The following is a 17470-nucleotide window of genomic DNA, read 5'->3' as shown; positions in this document are numbered from 1 at the left end:
GTGATGTCACTTTTGTCAAAATTCTCTAATGCCTTCCCTCAGACTTATATAAGTCTGGTCCCTGAGGAGATCAGTATGTCCAAAAGAACTTTACAATAGTGAAAATGTTCTAGATCTGTGAGTCTAATATGGTAGCCACTAGCCAAATATAAGTGACAATGGGCATTTGAAAAGTGGCTAATATAACAGATGAATTAAATCCTCAGTTTTAAAAATTTTAGTAGATACATGTAGGTAGTAACTACCTTATAAAAAAATCCCAGCTTTAAAAAAAAAAAAAAAAATTCCCAGCTTTAAATATCCTTTGCTCTCTACTATGTTTTAGATTTCATTAGCCAACATACTCCTATTTGCCTACACTACAGTCACGTTGGCTTTTTGCTGTCCTTTAAACATATCAATCATATTCTAGCCTCAGTCATCATTACATTTACTTTACTATCAACATGGAATACAATCACATGGTTCACTCTCAATTTTCTCAAGTATCTGCTCGAATGGAACCTTATCAATTTATGTTCTATCCTTGAGTGCTATACCTAAAATAGCACTCCATCACTCTATGTCCTTCATCCTGCTTTTCTCTACTGAATATTGGAGTGAAATGTCATAATATCCGTAATTTACTTTCAAATAAAATAGAATTTTATCTAATAATGTAGATGAAGTAAATGACAAAGTATTAATGTTGCACTATATTGTATGCCTGAAACTAATATAACACTGTGTTAATTACACTAGAATTAATTTTTTAAAAGATTTTATTTATTTATTCATGAGAGACACACAAAGAGAGAGAGAGAAAGAGTGAGAGGCAGGGACACAGGCAAAGGGAGAAGCAGGCTCCATGCAGGGAGTCCGACATGGGACTCGATCCCGGATCTCCAGGATCAGGCTCTGGGCTGAAGGCGGCGCTAAACCGCTGAGCCACCTGAGCTGCCCTAGAATTAAAATTTTTAAGAAGATAAATATTAACTGTTTAATCTAGATGATAAGCATATGGGTATTTACTATTCCATTATGTCTCTGTGTATTTGAAAAATGTCCCAAATGGAAAAAAAATAGCAGATGAAATATGATCTGAAGCTAATAAATAAATTATTCTTTCCTTCACAATTAAATTTCATAAAAAGAGAATGAAATGCTATGTTGAGGTCAGTTTTGTTTTGACGCTTATAAGTCAGAAATCAAAAATACCTTTGTACATTGAAGAAAATGAAACAGAAAGAAGGGATGAAGATAAAAGTAGAAACAACTAGTGCAGCAAAGACCTGGAAGAGATGGAAATAACATACTGAATTAGCATTGTATAGGAATAGAAATACTATATTCTGAAAAGGGAAGAAAAGAAATATGGCTAATTCTGCAAGCTGCAAATTATAGGAGAAAAAGTTCAGAGAGCTTGAAAAATGATGGCTGATGAATTAATTAACAAGCAAAATAACCTGCCAAAGAGTTAGGGCAAAAATGGGGACACAATCTAGGGAAATGGCAAAGTTTGAAATAATCACCATGGGGAATGGGAGAATTAATCAAGGTCAATAAAAATACACATGAAATGGCAAAGAGATACAATTTACTGCCAGTAACCTGTTTATGCAATTTTCTCCAGCACTTGACTACATGAATACAGGGTACAAAACATAGAGGTATACTTATTTGGATCAGAAGAAGGCTATCTAACATCAGAGTAGAGATCTTAAAGTTGAACAGAGACATCATATGAGTACGAATGAAAGAACTAGGGTGTCAGAAGTTTGATAAGTATAGAGAATAAAATTTCAGAAATGGGATTATACTGGTGATAAAATCTAAAAGGAAAATCAATTATGTTGTTTTCTGTAATTAAAATACAATAAATTCTATTCTTGGCTAGTGTGATTTAAATCTGGTTTTACCAAGAGCTGAAAGTTGATATGGCTCCTAAAGGTTTTATCAATTATAGAAGGGAATAGCTTTTTGGTCAATAATGTCTCAACATTATGATGTAATGTGATTTAGAAATTTCACAAGTTAAATAAATAAGTTAAATATTAGTGAAAGCTCATAAATTTGCTTGTTTTTGCAAATTAGAGCTAATTTTAATAACTTCACAAGTTATTTATTAATACTAGTGAAAGCTCATAAATTTGCTTGTTTTTGCAAATTAGAGCTAATTTTAATAACATAATTCTCACTTATATACTTTCTGGGGTAGGAACATCCATGGGAGTATGTAAGAGATATGAATGTAATTTTGTTACAACAGTGAAGATACTGAGAACTGTTAAAATATAGTATTGCTATCATTTTAAAGTATCTTGTACCATAGAAACTAGTGTCAGGAGTGGTAACTATGACCTCCGGCTAAGATTTATCTAAATATCGGAGGCTGGAAGACCAACAGCTATCATTCTTAATTATCTTTATCACATTTCAAAAAATTAATCCTTGGGATTTCCTTGAACTTCCATTAAAAACATATCAAGAAAAGCTTTATTCAAAAATAATTCACAATAAACAAAAACTTAAATTCTCAATCTATACCTCATGCCTATCTTGTTGGTTAGACTAATCCTGAACTTAAGTGACACTCTGGAGTTGAGCATAAAAGAATGTCAGTGAAGTGGATCACACTACAGAAGTAGTTTTCAAAGTAAGAGCACACTCACGTATATACATTTACCAGGTTCCTAATTCCAGTCAATGTGGAATGGGAAAGGGCAGTTTTATAGGTAATACATAATGGTCCCAAGCACCAATACTAAGAGAAGTATGAAATTACAACATTAAATTTATGTTACCACAAACCAACACCATGAACTAAAATGCTACAGTTCTATGAACTGAGGAAGAAAACTGCACTTATCACTGGACTGTTTTGACACTTCTATTTAATCTCCTATATGCTTCAACAAACACTCATGACTAAAAATCAAAATATAAAATACTTACTTTTTCATTTTTTTTGAGTTATATTTGACTTGGTAAGCTGCCTGGATTAATTTGTCTGGTCCACCATCAAACTGATGTGGAATGACCTTCTGAAAGTGCTAATAAAACACAAAAAAGGAAAGCATAAGAACTACTTAGTGTTGCTTATTATTAACTAATTGGCAGTAATATCTAAACACACTCAAGAAATCATGAACTGACCTACCTGTAACATCCCTTCCATGTCAAGTTGCATCAGTTCTGCCTGATTCATTTGAAGAAGTGCTAATCCTACTCGAAACACTATTTCTAAACCCTGTGGAAACACATTTTAAAGCCAAATTTGTCTTACTCTGCCATTGACAAAAAATAATCATTCAAAAGTACAGCACGGTAAACATTTAGTGATCTTACTAGAAATTGGCAAATTTTGTAAAAAGTCAGATAGCAAATATTTTAGGCTTTGTGGGCTATTTGGTTACTATCACAAATACTCAACTCTGCCACTAAGCCCAAAAGCAGACAGAGATAACACAACAAATGGGCATGGCTATGTTCCAAGAAAACTTTATGTACAAAAATAAGTGGTAGGACAGATTTGGTACCTGAAAACAGGGTGGTCAGTACATGAATCACAGTTTGCTGGCTCCAAACTAATTTAACTAGGTAATAGAATAAACTAATCTTCCCCAGATCTATTAATAACAATGAACACTGGGTTTGATTAAGAATTTGTTTGTGTGTTTTTTTGTTTATTCATTTATAAGTTCTATGCCCAACATGGCTTGAACTCACAACCCTGAGATCAAGAGTCACATGCTCTCTCAAGCTGAGCCAGGCAGCCACCCCCTGATTAAGATGTTATTAACAATAATAATACTTCCAGGTGCTACCATTCATTGCCTAACCTTGCCTTCCTACCTTATCATCCAAAACACAGAATAAAAGACAAAGGATAACTACAACATGACAATGACAATTAAAAGGACTACCTGCAATATATTCATGGAATAGAAGAAACTTAATTATACATTCATTACTTCTTCCTCTTTGGGTAACAGATGCAGTGCAATAATATTAACTATAAGGCAAATTTCACTTCTCACTAATTCTCACTGAATCATTCAGGAAGTGATACAGAGGTTTGCTTGAGTGTGAGCTCCAGATTTTGACAGCCTGTATTTGAACAACAGTTACTACACTACTACTACATGCTATGTGTCCACAGACAAACTATTTAACATTCCTTGAAGTCTCAGCTTCCTTATCTAACATCCATTAAACATACTGACAGGTTAAAAGGAGAATATCCGTATGAGTAGTTTAGTATGGAACACATGGATCTCCTTTATTTTCTCCTCAATGTCCTGCTCTAACGATTAACCCAATGATTACTCTGCTCAGCTTGCCCATTAGCTTACCTCAGACATAAAGATATCAAATATTCTTGTTGCAATTGGTAATGGAAAAGTAGTAAGAAAGATAGTCAGAAACCAAGATGATGCATACATTGAGGTATGAAAACTCTGAGACTGAAAATGTACAAAGAGCTCTGGAAGATGCTCCTAAAGAGAAGAAAATAATTAATTAAAACATAATAAAATTGAACATTTTAAACCAGATTACTGTGTATATATTAGAAAAGACTTTATCAAACACAAAGATCAGGTATCAATTATGATGTTGAAATTGATATTCAGGATGATGGTTACTATCAGGGAAGGGAAGAAGGGGAAAAGGATGTAGAGTTGGAAATTAGGCTGTATCTGTAACATTAATTAATAAAAATAACATTTAAAACAAGTAAATAAACTTTAATATTTGCTTAATCATGTTGGTGGAAACACCAGTGTCTAGTATTTTTAATACTTTTCTATAAACTATAATAATTACAAAATTTTTTTTATTTTATTTTTTAAGATTTTATTTATTTATTAGAGACACACACAGAGACAGAGAGAGACAGAGAGATACACAGAGAAAGAGAGAGAGAGAGAGAGGACAGGCAAAAGGAGAAGCAGGCTCCATGCAGGGAGCCCGAAACAGGACTCTATCCCAGGTCTCCAGGATCATGCCCTGGGCTGAAGGTGGCGCTAAGCTGCCGAACTGGCTGCCCTCCAAAAAAATTGTAAAGGAAAGAAATGCTATGCTGAAACACTTTCAGGTGCTATCTATCCTACCTTTTCGTCCAAAATACACATGCTCCCTCAATTCTAGTAATTCAAAACATAAATGACACATTGAACTGAAAATAAACCAAGAAAGATTAAGGTTGGTTAAAACAAGCCTACAGGGGTGCCTGAGTGACAAGTCTCAGTCAGTTAAGCATCTGCCTTTAGCTCAGGTTATGATCTCGGGGTCCTGGGATTGAGCCCCACATAGGGCTCCCTACCTACTTGGCAGGAAGTCTACTTCTCTCTCTTTACCTCTGCTCCTCCTCTCCTCATGTCCTCTCTCTCTCTCAAATAAATAAAATCTTTAAAAAAAAAGCCTACTATTTCAGAAAGAAAAATTTAAGAATCATCTCAAGACTTTATCTTCTCTTTTTTTTTTTAAAAATATGTGCAAACACACACAAAAAAAATGTGCAAACACTTTGCATATCCCTTTTTTCCCACTACACATACAAAAGATAAAGGATTTTAAAATTCTTGCAGGTAAGGCTGCCAGGAAAAGGAGACTTGTAAAATTGGCTCTTATGTCAGCTGAATCATTAACCTATATTCTTAAGTTCTGCTTATCTAATTGAAATTTAAGTATATGAAAATACACTATTATATTAAAGGACAATATAGTAAACTATATATATGTGTGTGTGTGTGTGTCTACTATATATATACTATGTATATGTATTATTATATATGAATTAGTTAATACAATATGTATTAGTTTACTACATATAAATATATAAATTAACTCCAGAAAGGTAAAATATTACAAAGAATATTTTTCATTTGATTTTGATTCCTCTGCTCTTCTCTACACCCTCACACTAGACTCTCAGTCTTAAACTAGGAACATAAAAGCCTTATTTTAAGAACAGATTACAGGCTAGCAAAAAAGTGAGATAAAAAAAGAAAGGCAGGAGAGAGGACTGAAAGAACCAGAACAGACAAGTCTCAAAGGAAATGAACTGATGTCAGTGTCATAATGTCAGGAGCTCCTATAAGAGCACAGTCTATATAACAATAGAATACAATAGGGCATAAAGGGGAAACTCATGCATTCAGGCAATGTGGTTGTGACAGATTAGGCACAAATGCATAAAGTTTGAATATGAGAACGGCAGTCGAGTTCCAGACTGTGATCTACTTGTAAACAGTAACTGGGAAGTAGGTCTAAATTGTGTTAACCAATGAATGATCATGTGATTAAAACACTGATTTTTCAATTGCTATAACACTTTAAACATTAAGTTTACTTAGTCATCACTCAAACCAAGATGACAAAAATTCACAATATGCCTGTGAATACTACAATTTTACCTGTATCATGCATTCAAACTGGTACATACAAAGGCCCAATTCTGCCATACTTGGTTTAAAAAGTTCACGAAGTCTATAATCTTGCATTAATTTAACAAATACACAGAAAGCTTCTTCTTCTGGCATCTACATTAGAAGGGGGGGGGGAAGCAATATAGGTTAATGTTCTGTGATATACAAATAAGCTAAATTCTATTTAAACTAAGTACCCTTCCAACGAGAAATACAGTTTTGAGAGGCCATGTGATACAACGTTAAGCACACTGAACCTGGAATCAAAAGGTTCTGATCTCCTATTCTCAGAATGAAAAGTTAAACAACTCTTATAACCTCTGAGACTAACTGTCTCACTTGCCTGATTCATGAATTCAATAAATCAATATTCAGTTAGAGCCAGATACTTCTGTTTTTCTGGGTATATACCACTGAACAAAATAAACACTCTACTCTCATGAAACCTGAACATCCTACTGAGGGGAGATAGACAATACATGTAATAAACCAATTCATATGTATGCCTAATGGTTTTGAGTACTATGGAAATAAAATAGAGTAGGGTAACAGGAAATGCTGGGGAGATACATTATTTATGTAGGTAGGTTAGGGCAAGTCCCTTGATAAGGGAGCATTTCAACAGAGTACTAAAGAAAATAAGTGAGCAATTGAGGAAAGAGTAGTCCTGGGAGAAGGAATAATATAAGGCCTTTAAGTAGAATCACAATTGGCATGCTCAAGCAACAGCAAACAAGAGACTACTAATTAGGAGGAATTCTACAAGGGGTGGTTAGGTTATGAAGGAGAAATACAGGGAACCAGAATACATAGGGTTTTAGAAGTCACTGTAAGGATTTGGGCTTTTACCTTACATGAAATGGGAAAACTTTCAACAGTTCTGAGCAAAAATGATATGATACAGCGTAAGTATTTTTAAACACACACACATAAAATAAGTTTTCAAAGAATCTGTAAGCAAGGTTTAAAAGTACCAATTTCAAATTTTATGTATAACTCACAAAAAAAAAAACTATATCAAATAAGATAATGAATGTAAGAGCTCTTAAAAGAGCTCACAGATATTCAGAACATTTGCTAATTTTCCAATGCTCATTTACTCACATTATATCAAGGTGTTTTAAAAGAGGAAACCTAAGTCTCTCTAGGTAGTTTTCTTACTAAAGACTGCTAATTACATTTCTCCTGGTCTTGCCACAGCCATGGATAGAAGTGTTACTGTTGGTAAAACCTGTACTTCCTTCTTCCCAAAACATATAGCCACAATTCTGCCTTGGAGACCATTCTTATCAATCCCATCATTCCCATTAATTTATTTCACTGCAAGAAGCCCAAGAACCCAGAACTCTCATTTCATGTGGTTCTACTGCTCTTTAATCTAACCCCATATCCAGCCTTCCCTATACCTTTTCCATAGCACTTTCTGGAACTCATAACCTGGCATCAACAAAATATCCTAACTAGATCCTCAATCTCTTTACCAAATGTTCTTTCATCTTTTTCCTCTAACTGAATCTTGTCTCCCCTAAGATGGCTGTTTCCTTTCCCATCTCATTGGAAGAAACCAGGAAATAGGTATATGCCCTTCCTTGGACCTTGCTGACTCATCGTCATTGCAATGACTCCCTCTTCTCTCTGAAACAGGTACTTGTGGGTATTACTTACTACTTCTCTTTTTTGTAGTAACTTTTAGGTCACGTACCCAAACCCCACTCATTTTCATGAGGACTAATGCCCTGGCCTAGCAGATCTTTGCCTTCCTTTCTTCCAGTGATCCCTGCTCAGGCTCTAGAGCCACACCACTTAAGATTCAAAGTCCACTTAATAGCTATGTGACCTTCAGCAAATTAACCTCTCTATTGCTCAGTTTCAACATACATCAAATGGGTAAAATAACAGCACTTAATTTCACAGTGTTATGATGAAGATTAATACACAAGGAGTATATATGACTTGCAAGTCTATCACTCATTTATACCACATTACCTTTTTTCTGTTCCCAGCTCTTTTGTGTGGTCTTTGCTATATTTATTCACTCATTTAAATCCACAATTGCACGTCTTTCTCTCTCAGTAATAATAATTCCAACTGAAAAACTCCACCCTTGAATAAATCCAACTCTACAACTACATTTAGGCAGGAGAAAGTGGCTGGATAAAAACAAAACATTTAACCATGCTGGCTGGTCTCACTTTGAATTCTGTGGGCCTTTAATGCTTCTGGTATATTTTATTTCCCTACTTCAATCACTCTCATTCTCCTAGGCCACCATTTCAAACTTTCTTCTCTGTCTTCAAGCTTCCATTACCTCCTTCCCACCAACTCTAAGTTAATGATCTTATTGGTATTTCAGTTTTTTAAAAATTAGAAGCAATTACAACAGAATTTTCCCATTCTCACCTCACCACAATACCATTCTACCTGCATCTGCAACCATTTTATAGCCCCCAGTCTCTCTCTTCTATTGGCCTGAACTTTTAGTTCTGGTCTCATATTTCCAACTACCCTACTTATACTTCCATTGGGATGTCCAAAAGACATCTCAAACCACTCCTAGTTTCCTACCTGCCATTCTTTGCCCAAACTTCCACTCAAAACCTTTATGCATCATCACTGTCTCCTTTCTCTTTTACTACACATCCAATCTATCAGTAACTCCTGTTGGCTCTAAATTCAAATTATTTCAAGAATCAACCACTTCTGACCAGAGATACCTAGTCCAAACCACCATCAAAAGAGCAGTCCATTGTCTGGACAATTCCAAGAACCTCTTCACGGATGTGGGAAGCAAAAGTGGAAGAAAAGTCTTTCCATTCCATCCCACTGACAAGTCCTTGAAACAGGCAAAGTGACATTCCTCCAGGAACTCAGCTGTCTCAATGTTAATAATTCGCTAAGGGCAAAGGCAATCTTAGCCTGACCCCAGAATTCTGTAAGTCTACTTTGACAAATAAAAAGTCCTTTGGAAACTTCCTTTATCTCTACCTTCCCAGATACATGTTGGCAATCATCCCCCAAGCATATGACCGACCCACCAATACATATCTAAAGGGTCTCATGACTAAGGTTTCATTAGGCAGTAATAAATGACCTTTTCCCAACCATAACTAGCTCCATCAAAGTCCTGGAAACCCTGTTTTCAAAATTCCTTGGAGACCTACACTATCCCTAACCCCCTCCCAACTTGAAAGTACAGAATAGGCCACTCCTCATGAACCCAGTACAGCTCTTTCTGCACATGGTCCTGTCCCCATGCTTTAATAAAACCACCTTTTTGCCCCAGACATCTCAAGAATTCTTTCTTGGTCATCAGCTTTGAATCCAGTATCTTTCCTACATCATTTATGGGTCTCTCTACCACCTTCCTATGTTTCCTTCCCAACTGTCTGTTCCCCATCAGCATGGAGCTGCAAAGTGATCCTTTCAAAGCATGAATTAGACAATTTCACTCTACTGCTCAAAACACTCTAGTAGCCTGTCATATCGTCAGTAAAAGCCAAAATCCTTACAAGGCCCTACATTATATGACACCTTACTATTTCTCTAACCTCTTCTACCACTACCTTTCCCTTTCCATTCCATCCCTACCACCCCTCATTCTAGTCACAGTGAGGATGAATAAATTTTTTGTCTTATAAGAATTTCTTCTCTTCTGAACATTATCAAAAAAGTTCATTCCCTCCCTCCTCTGCAATAGCACTGATATGGGAACTGACAATATTTTTTAAAAAGTTGAAGTAACTGAATAAAAGAAAAAAAAATCATTGGGTCCTTCTCAAGAAGACTGAAACAATGGTCACAAAACAAAAAGTGTGATACCAAGGAAAATATAAATATGAAGAACAATCACCCAGTTGTTTTATAGCCACTCCTTTCTATTAAAAATCTGGGCACCGAATCTTAGAGCTGCTACATATTTTCTCTATGACACTGACTTAATGAGAATCCATGCCTTTTGCAAAGGTCTAAAGGAGACAAAATCCACCTAATTTTATAGGAGTATTAAGATATACACCAAACATATATCCAGCACTTGTAGCTATTTTTAAAAACATGTATTAAAAAAATGTATTAATTAAGCTAACTTTGCAAAATTTTTTCTCAGACTCTGAGTTATTTTGCCAAGCTAACATGTGGGAGGCAATATAACACACAGCATTAAAGAATATACTTTAAAAACAAAGAGAGGGAGCTTTTGAATCTGGCTGCACCAAATTTTCTAGTTTATGGCCCTGGGCTAGAAAATTATTATATGGTAATATATTAGCTGCCATTGATAATTCTAGCTAAGGAAATTAATCATTAAATAAAAATACTGCTACCAGCATTGCCTACACTATCCTGAAGAAAAATGTAATGGCCCCTTAGGATTCATACAGGCCTAGCTCTGCAGTTATGAGATTCCTAACTCAAGTAACGAAAATCTGTTCTTTAAATGCTTAACAGAAATAAATACTGAAAGGGTATTTTGAAGCTAATTTAGAAAGTAAGAAGAATAGAATTATGAAAAAAAAAATCACTGGATTGATAATAGGAATGCTTGAGAGTTCAGTAGTAAAAACCCTACTGAATACAAATTAGGAAAAATCACAACTGTGCAAAGCTGTTATACCTCAACAAATATAGTTTTGTTTTTATTATTACAATCCAATGTCACCTAGAAATGGAAAGTTATCTTACAACAATCGGTAGTAGTTATGTTATAAAACAAAATAAAAATCTGTCACTCTTATTAATCTTATTAATCTGTCACCAGTGTCTCTGACATCAGGTTTTTGCTACTCAGAAAAGTAGTTTGATAGTTACAGAGGTTTAAAACTCAGGCAGAACTGCTGGGAAATTGAAGCAAAGCAAGGGGAAACAGTTTCAGGTTCCTACTCTGCTTTTATCTACCAAGAAGAGTGATCTTGGGCAAGTCACTGAACTTTGACTGCATGTCTACTATGTGGCAAACACCATGCTAGATTTTTACATTTATTATTTCATATGACCTCACAATGCATTGGAAAGTAGACAGTATTATCTAATTAAGGCTCAAAGAGAGATTAAATAATCTAGCCCACATTCACAAAACTCAGTGTAGTACTGAGGTACTGAGATACAAAAAACCAACATACATACATACATATATATACATGAGTATCATATATATATATATATATATATATGATACTGGGTTCAAAGCTGATGACTATGTGTGTGTGTGTGTGTGTGTATGAATGACTCAAATCAAGCTATCTCCAAGGTTTCTCTTCAGACTATATTTTAGTCTGAGAATCATATAGAGTACAATAGACTTTAAAAAAAATTTCAACAAAGGTGAAGAGAAAACACTATTAGTCAATTCCCTTAATTCAATTTATAAACTGAGGATCTGTTCATGACTTCTAAAAACATCCCTCCCAAACCCACTCCAAATTAGTTGCTGCTAATAGAAATATAGGTTATATCTTCAGGACAATAAAAATAATTGAGTACCTATATTTTAGAGCCTATATAACAAGATAGGCGTAACAAGCCCTCAAATCTATGACAACCAATCTTTCTGTGTAAATTTCAAATATGGATGCTATAAACAAGATTTTCATACCAACACTTCAATCATGTCCTCCTTGGATGAGAAAAGATTAGTCTTTATTAAATATTAACATATAATTTAAGATTTAAAAGTAGATACAGGCTTTAGTGGGATATTATGGCCACAATGAAACTGACATTTCATTTAGTGGCAGGATATTATTGCATATGTTATTTTCAACACTTTTAATATTTTCAAGTGCAAACTAAATATCCCTATTTAAATTATGCCTAGGGAAAAATTTCTAGTATCAAACAATAAAAACAAGTTTGATTTTTAAATTCACCAACCCAACTTCAATAAAGAACTTAATCAGACACTTAATACTTATACTAACTTACCTGCATAAGCAACAATCCAACTATAAAAGCACTTCCTTGACAGTAACCAACCTCACGATCCACTAAAGAATATGCCTAAAAAGTAAAAAATGTTCAGAAGACTTTAACATGCTATATTAATATCTTCCTTCTCTAAACACCTAAAAATATAGAGTGGAGTAAAGACCATTTATTTTTTAGAAAAGCTTTTGCTTGCTGGTTGTAGAGGTTATCCTATAAGTGTTTAAAAAGTAGGTGATTTATTACATAAATTTTTTTTTTTACAATTTCCCAATTAGAAACTGAGAGCTCCTAAGGACAAGAAAATAAATCAGTGAAGTAACAAATCTTATAAAATGTTTACCTGAGGTAAAACCAGAGTAAGGTTAAGGTAAAGCATTGGAAAAACTGAAATGGTTTAAGAAGAAATTAACATTTCACAGAAGTAGTTGAAAGGGAAAGGAATTATGAGAAGAAAAAAGGCAATATTGAAAGAAAAAATGACAATGGCACACACTTTTAAGAGCTAAGAGCTTTTAGCAGTATTTGGCCACAGTAAGCAGAAAACTTTGTTCCTAGATTATGGAACTCACATAAGATAAATGATCCATTTTCATAAAGGATCTTTCTATGGTGTATATTGATTTATAGGCTATTTGATTTTAACCAACTAATACCAAGCAAAGGGATGAATTTTGTAAGTTCTCCAAAATGAACAGTAATGTAGCACTAAAATTAAAGCAGAAATTATTCTAATGACAAATTTCTGAAAAAGAAACTTGTGGTGAAGGTTCATGCTTCACTATATGTATAATTTCAGCCTCCTGAGAATTCACTTCAAAAAATGAATAAATAAAACTTACCTTCATTACATTAAATAAAACCTCCTGTCCAAGGCTATCTTTTTCCTTAAAAAAATTGTGTTCAGGATAAGTTCTAGCAATGTCCCTTCGGATCAATTTTTCACACGGTGAGGTCATTTTCAAGAGTTCTGAATACTGATCCTTAATTGGCATACTTTGTGCGCTACATAAAAGTTGCCAAACTATTGCTCTAAAGTGGTGGGGTATCCCTTTACGAACAAGCTCCTAAAAATAAAAAGATAAAATTTTTAAAATGAACCATTTAAGTCTCCTACCTTAAAAGCCATCAAAGACATATTGGGGGTTGGAATGGAATGGAACACTTTATCAAATTTATAATTTACAAAGCTACCCTTAATACTAGGGAACCTTTTAACCAAGGCTAAGACTTGGCCCTTGAGTGTGTCCTATTCTGGTCAGGAGGCTACAATACCATGGATAAATTCTTGGCATTTCTCCCAAAGTATGGCCTCTAAAGCTATTAAGGAAGGAATTGATAATCTGCAGAGCTGTGAATGAAAGCACAATAACCACTAACTATCAAAGAGGTGTTTCAGGCCAAAAAAAAAAAAAAGTAAAATACTAATAATTCAAAGATGCTGGGTATTATAACTTCATTCCTGAATATAAAAAAATGCAAAAATTTAATTTCTAAAATAATTTTCAGCTATATATTTCTGCCATTAGGAGACACTTATAAAAACTGGTATCTACAAATCAAAACTTTTATAGGCACAAATAAATGAAAACATATAAAGCAGAGCTCTTTATTATAGCACTTGGAAAGTATTAGAATCTGATTTTTAAAAATCTATTAACTCATGCCTTGATGCCCCTTTGGGATAAGAGGAAGAACTTCAAGAAAGAATATGAATACCTTAACTTGCTTTTCCTTTTTTTTGCGTACATCTTCCCATTCATTTACAATTCTTCCCCAAAGAATCCAAGAATCTTCTTCAAGGTGGCTGAGGTTGCTAGAGGCTGATGAACTTGATACAAGGGAGGAGCCGCTGTTTCTTCTTGACCCATTTACAGATCTTAAAGACTTACTATCCGTCTCTAACAATCTAAAACATAATTAAAAATTGCTCAAGATCTAATTTCACAGTGATACCAGATGAAGTAATGATGATACTTAGAGCTGCACTATAGCCATGGTTTTAGAATATATACAATTTCAATAATCTTCTTGGCATCTATAAAATTACTGCTATATTTTTTTCATCTAAGAATGGCAATTTCAAAAACTTTTTAAAGACTTTGAGAGATAGGGAGAGGGGCAAAGAGAGAGGGAAGGAAAAAGAACCTCAAACAGACTTCTGCACTGAGTGCAGACTCTGTCTGACACAAGGCTCAATCTCACATCCCTGAGGTCATGACCTGACCCAAAACCAAGAGTTAGATGCCTGACTGAGCCATCAGGTGCCCCAAATTTCAAAACTTGATAGTAAATTATGTGAAATATTTTAGTGCTATTAGTCCCAACATAATTTCCCTTCATCTCACTAAAAAATACAAATTAGAAGAAATTCGGTGAGAAAAGTAGTTGGGAGGGCTTCAGAAATAAAGAAACTACAGTTGGAACAGGTATAACAAATTTTATGAAAGAACTAATCCTAACATGTTTAGAATGTGTCGTAGGCTAAAAAAAAGCAAGGCAGGGCCATACAAATCACCCAAAAAGACCACTTCTTTTTTCACTTTTCTCTACCCACGTATAAATCTGCCCCCCAAAGTGTTTTTGTTTGGCCATACAGTGTTTGTATAAACTGAACAATTATTAATATTAAATTGGAATATTTTACTTGTTTATATACACATATATTCATATTTATTTACAACTCTGGGGATTCTGTTGAAAAATAAAAAGATAGGACAAAACCAGGCCCATATTCCTGCACAGGAACAACAAGGTATAGCAGAGTAGGTGCTTCACTCTTTAGATGGAGTACTTTAACCCATTCAGTCTCCATAGTCTCTACTATTTTTTTTTAAGATTTTATTTTATTTATTCATGAGAGACAGAGAGAGAGAGTGAGAGGCAGAGACATAGCAGGCTTTAAGGAGCCTGATGTAGGACTCAATCCCGGGAGTCTGGGATCATGCTCTGAGTCAAAGGCAGACACGCTCAACTACTGAGCCACCCAGGGATCACGATAATCCCTACTATCTCCCAAAAACTCAGGCAACTAACAGCTGTTATTTATCATTGGGTTTGCACTCTCAAAGTGAGACCTCTTCACTCTTAAGGCTCTATCACCTTTATATTTCCTTATCTGTTGAAAGATGAATTAAGATAATTTCAGAGATCAAGTCCATGACTCATCACATCAAATCCATGATTTCTTTCATAAAGAAACAGACTATCAAGAAAGGTTGGGAAATGTGGCTTCATCACTATAAAGATGTAAATTACATGTCATTCAAATAAGAACCCTCAAAGATCTATTTGTGTTTTTAACATGGCTACTATATACTTCCAGTAATTTCTTGAGAAAGTCATCTGCTTAGGATACAAGAAATGCTCCCAATAGTAATTTAAGATAAATAAAAACTAATAAAGAAACATATATGTCAAATTCTACTGAATAGACTATAGAAATACCCTTTGTGTGGGAGATTTTTTTTTAAGTATTTTTTAAATTTTGATTTATTTATGATAGTCACAGAGAGAGAGAGAGAGAGAGAGAGGCAGAGACATAGGCAGAGGGAGAAGCAGGCTCCATGCACCGGGAGCCCGACGTGGGATTCAATCACGGGTCTCCAGGATCGCGCCCTGGGCCAAAGGCAGGCGCCAAACTGCTGCGCCACCCAGGGATCTCCTTGTGTGGGAGATTTATAACTTAATCATCCTTTTGTTCCTGACAGGATTTAGCTCAGTGCAAAGTACATTAAATACTGAGTTAAAATAAAATCAAAATCTCCATATTAAAAAAAACTTCAAATCCCAAATCTGTCATATTCAATAATAAAACACAATAACATAAACTGAACAAATTCTATTCTTATTTATGGGATAATTTATTTCCATTGCAACAATAATTTATATAAAATATCTCAAATGTTGCTAGAAACAGAAAAATTAAGGGTCAAACTATTTGCTATAAATATTCTTTATTAGAAAAAATAATTAATGATGGTGTTTACTTAACTACTGTTTTTTCCATAGATATTACTTCAGTAAGTCCACAATATATCTTAGGGAAAAAATTAGTCTACCTATGTAAGTACTTTTATGTATGAGTCTAATCCCTCTGAATTCTAAATAGTATAGAAAAACAAACTTTACTTAAATAACTTGAGCCAAAGTTCTTTATTTCAGTTAATTATTCATTAAGTGCTTGTTATATGCCAAGTAATTTAATTACTGCACTACCATCAATAGAGACATGTAGTTAAAAAGGAAATACTGGTATTTCCTAAGCTAAACATAAGTTTGAGATACAAAGGAAGTATAGATGAAAAAGTCCCTAAACAGAAGGCTTTTAGAGAGTTAGAAAGGTCTCAGATATTGCCAAGTTATAACTTTTGGTGTAAGCAGGAATGCCAGGTGCAATCATGGGTGTGAGTCAGAAAAGAGGATAAAATAGTTTATCTTCAGAGGACACTGAAATAGGTCCTAAATGAGAAGAACATGCAGCCAAGAATACTTTATCCAGCAAGGCTCTCATTCAGAATAGAAGGAAAGATAAAGAACTTCCAAGATAGGCAGAAACTGAAAGAATATGTGACCACCAAGCCAGCTTTGCAAGAAATACTAAGGGGGATTCTATAATAGAAAGAGGAAGTGCAAGGGAACAATCCACTAAAACAGGGACTGAATAGGTATCATGATGACACTAAATTCATCTTTCAATAGTAACTCTGAACGTGAATGGGCTTAATGACCCCATCAAAAGGTGCAGGATTTCAGACTGGATAAAAAAGCAAGACCCATTTATTTGCTGTCTACAAGAGACTCATTTTAGACATAAGGACACCTACAGTCTGAAAATAAAAGGTTGGAGAACCATTTACCATTCAAATGGCCCTCAAAAGAAAGCAGGGGTAGCCATCCTTATATCAGATAAACTAAAGTTTATCCCAAAGACTGTAGTAAGAGATGAAGAGGGGACACTATATCATACTTAAAGGATCTATCCAACAAAAGGACCTAACAATCGTCAATATTTATGCCCTGAATGTGGGAGCTGCCAAGTATATCAATCAATTAATAACCAAAGTTAAGACATACTTAGATAATAATAATACACTTATACTTGGTGGCTTGAATGTAGCGTTTTCTATAATCGACAGATC

At 34.5% G+C, this 17470-nt stretch overlaps 1 protein-coding gene across 14 annotated transcripts in view; it reads right to left on the bottom strand.

Annotated features, from left to right (window-relative positions):
• EVI5 (ecotropic viral integration site 5) overlaps positions 1 to 17470 on the bottom strand; it is a 194722-nt gene that overhangs the window by 117298 nt on the left and 59954 nt on the right. For 13 of the 14 annotated variants that reach the window (XM_038541348.1, XM_038541355.1, XM_038541350.1 and 10 more), the window contains 7 exons: positions 14049 to 14238; positions 13172 to 13396; positions 12330 to 12404; positions 6399 to 6524; positions 4335 to 4478; positions 3140 to 3229; positions 2935 to 3032 (listed from right to left, as the gene is read on the bottom strand). In XM_038541348.1, the coding sequence (XP_038397276.1) occupies positions 2935 to 3032; positions 3140 to 3229; positions 4335 to 4478; positions 6399 to 6524; positions 12330 to 12404; positions 13172 to 13396; positions 14049 to 14238 (948 nt within the window). The remainder of the gene's footprint in view (positions 1 to 2934; positions 3033 to 3139; positions 3230 to 4334; positions 4479 to 6398; positions 6525 to 12329; positions 12405 to 13171; positions 13397 to 14048; positions 14239 to 17470) is intronic. The other variant, XM_038541354.1, reaches the window with a different exon arrangement.

Source organism: Canis lupus, chromosome 6 (assembly GCF_011100685.1).
Source record: "Canis lupus familiaris isolate Mischka breed German Shepherd chromosome 6, alternate assembly UU_Cfam_GSD_1.0, whole genome shotgun sequence".
Taxonomy (NCBI): domain Eukaryota; kingdom Metazoa; phylum Chordata; class Mammalia; order Carnivora; family Canidae; genus Canis; species Canis lupus.
Note: the sequence above shows the minus strand (reverse complement) of the source record. Positions and strands in the feature narration are given on the sequence as shown.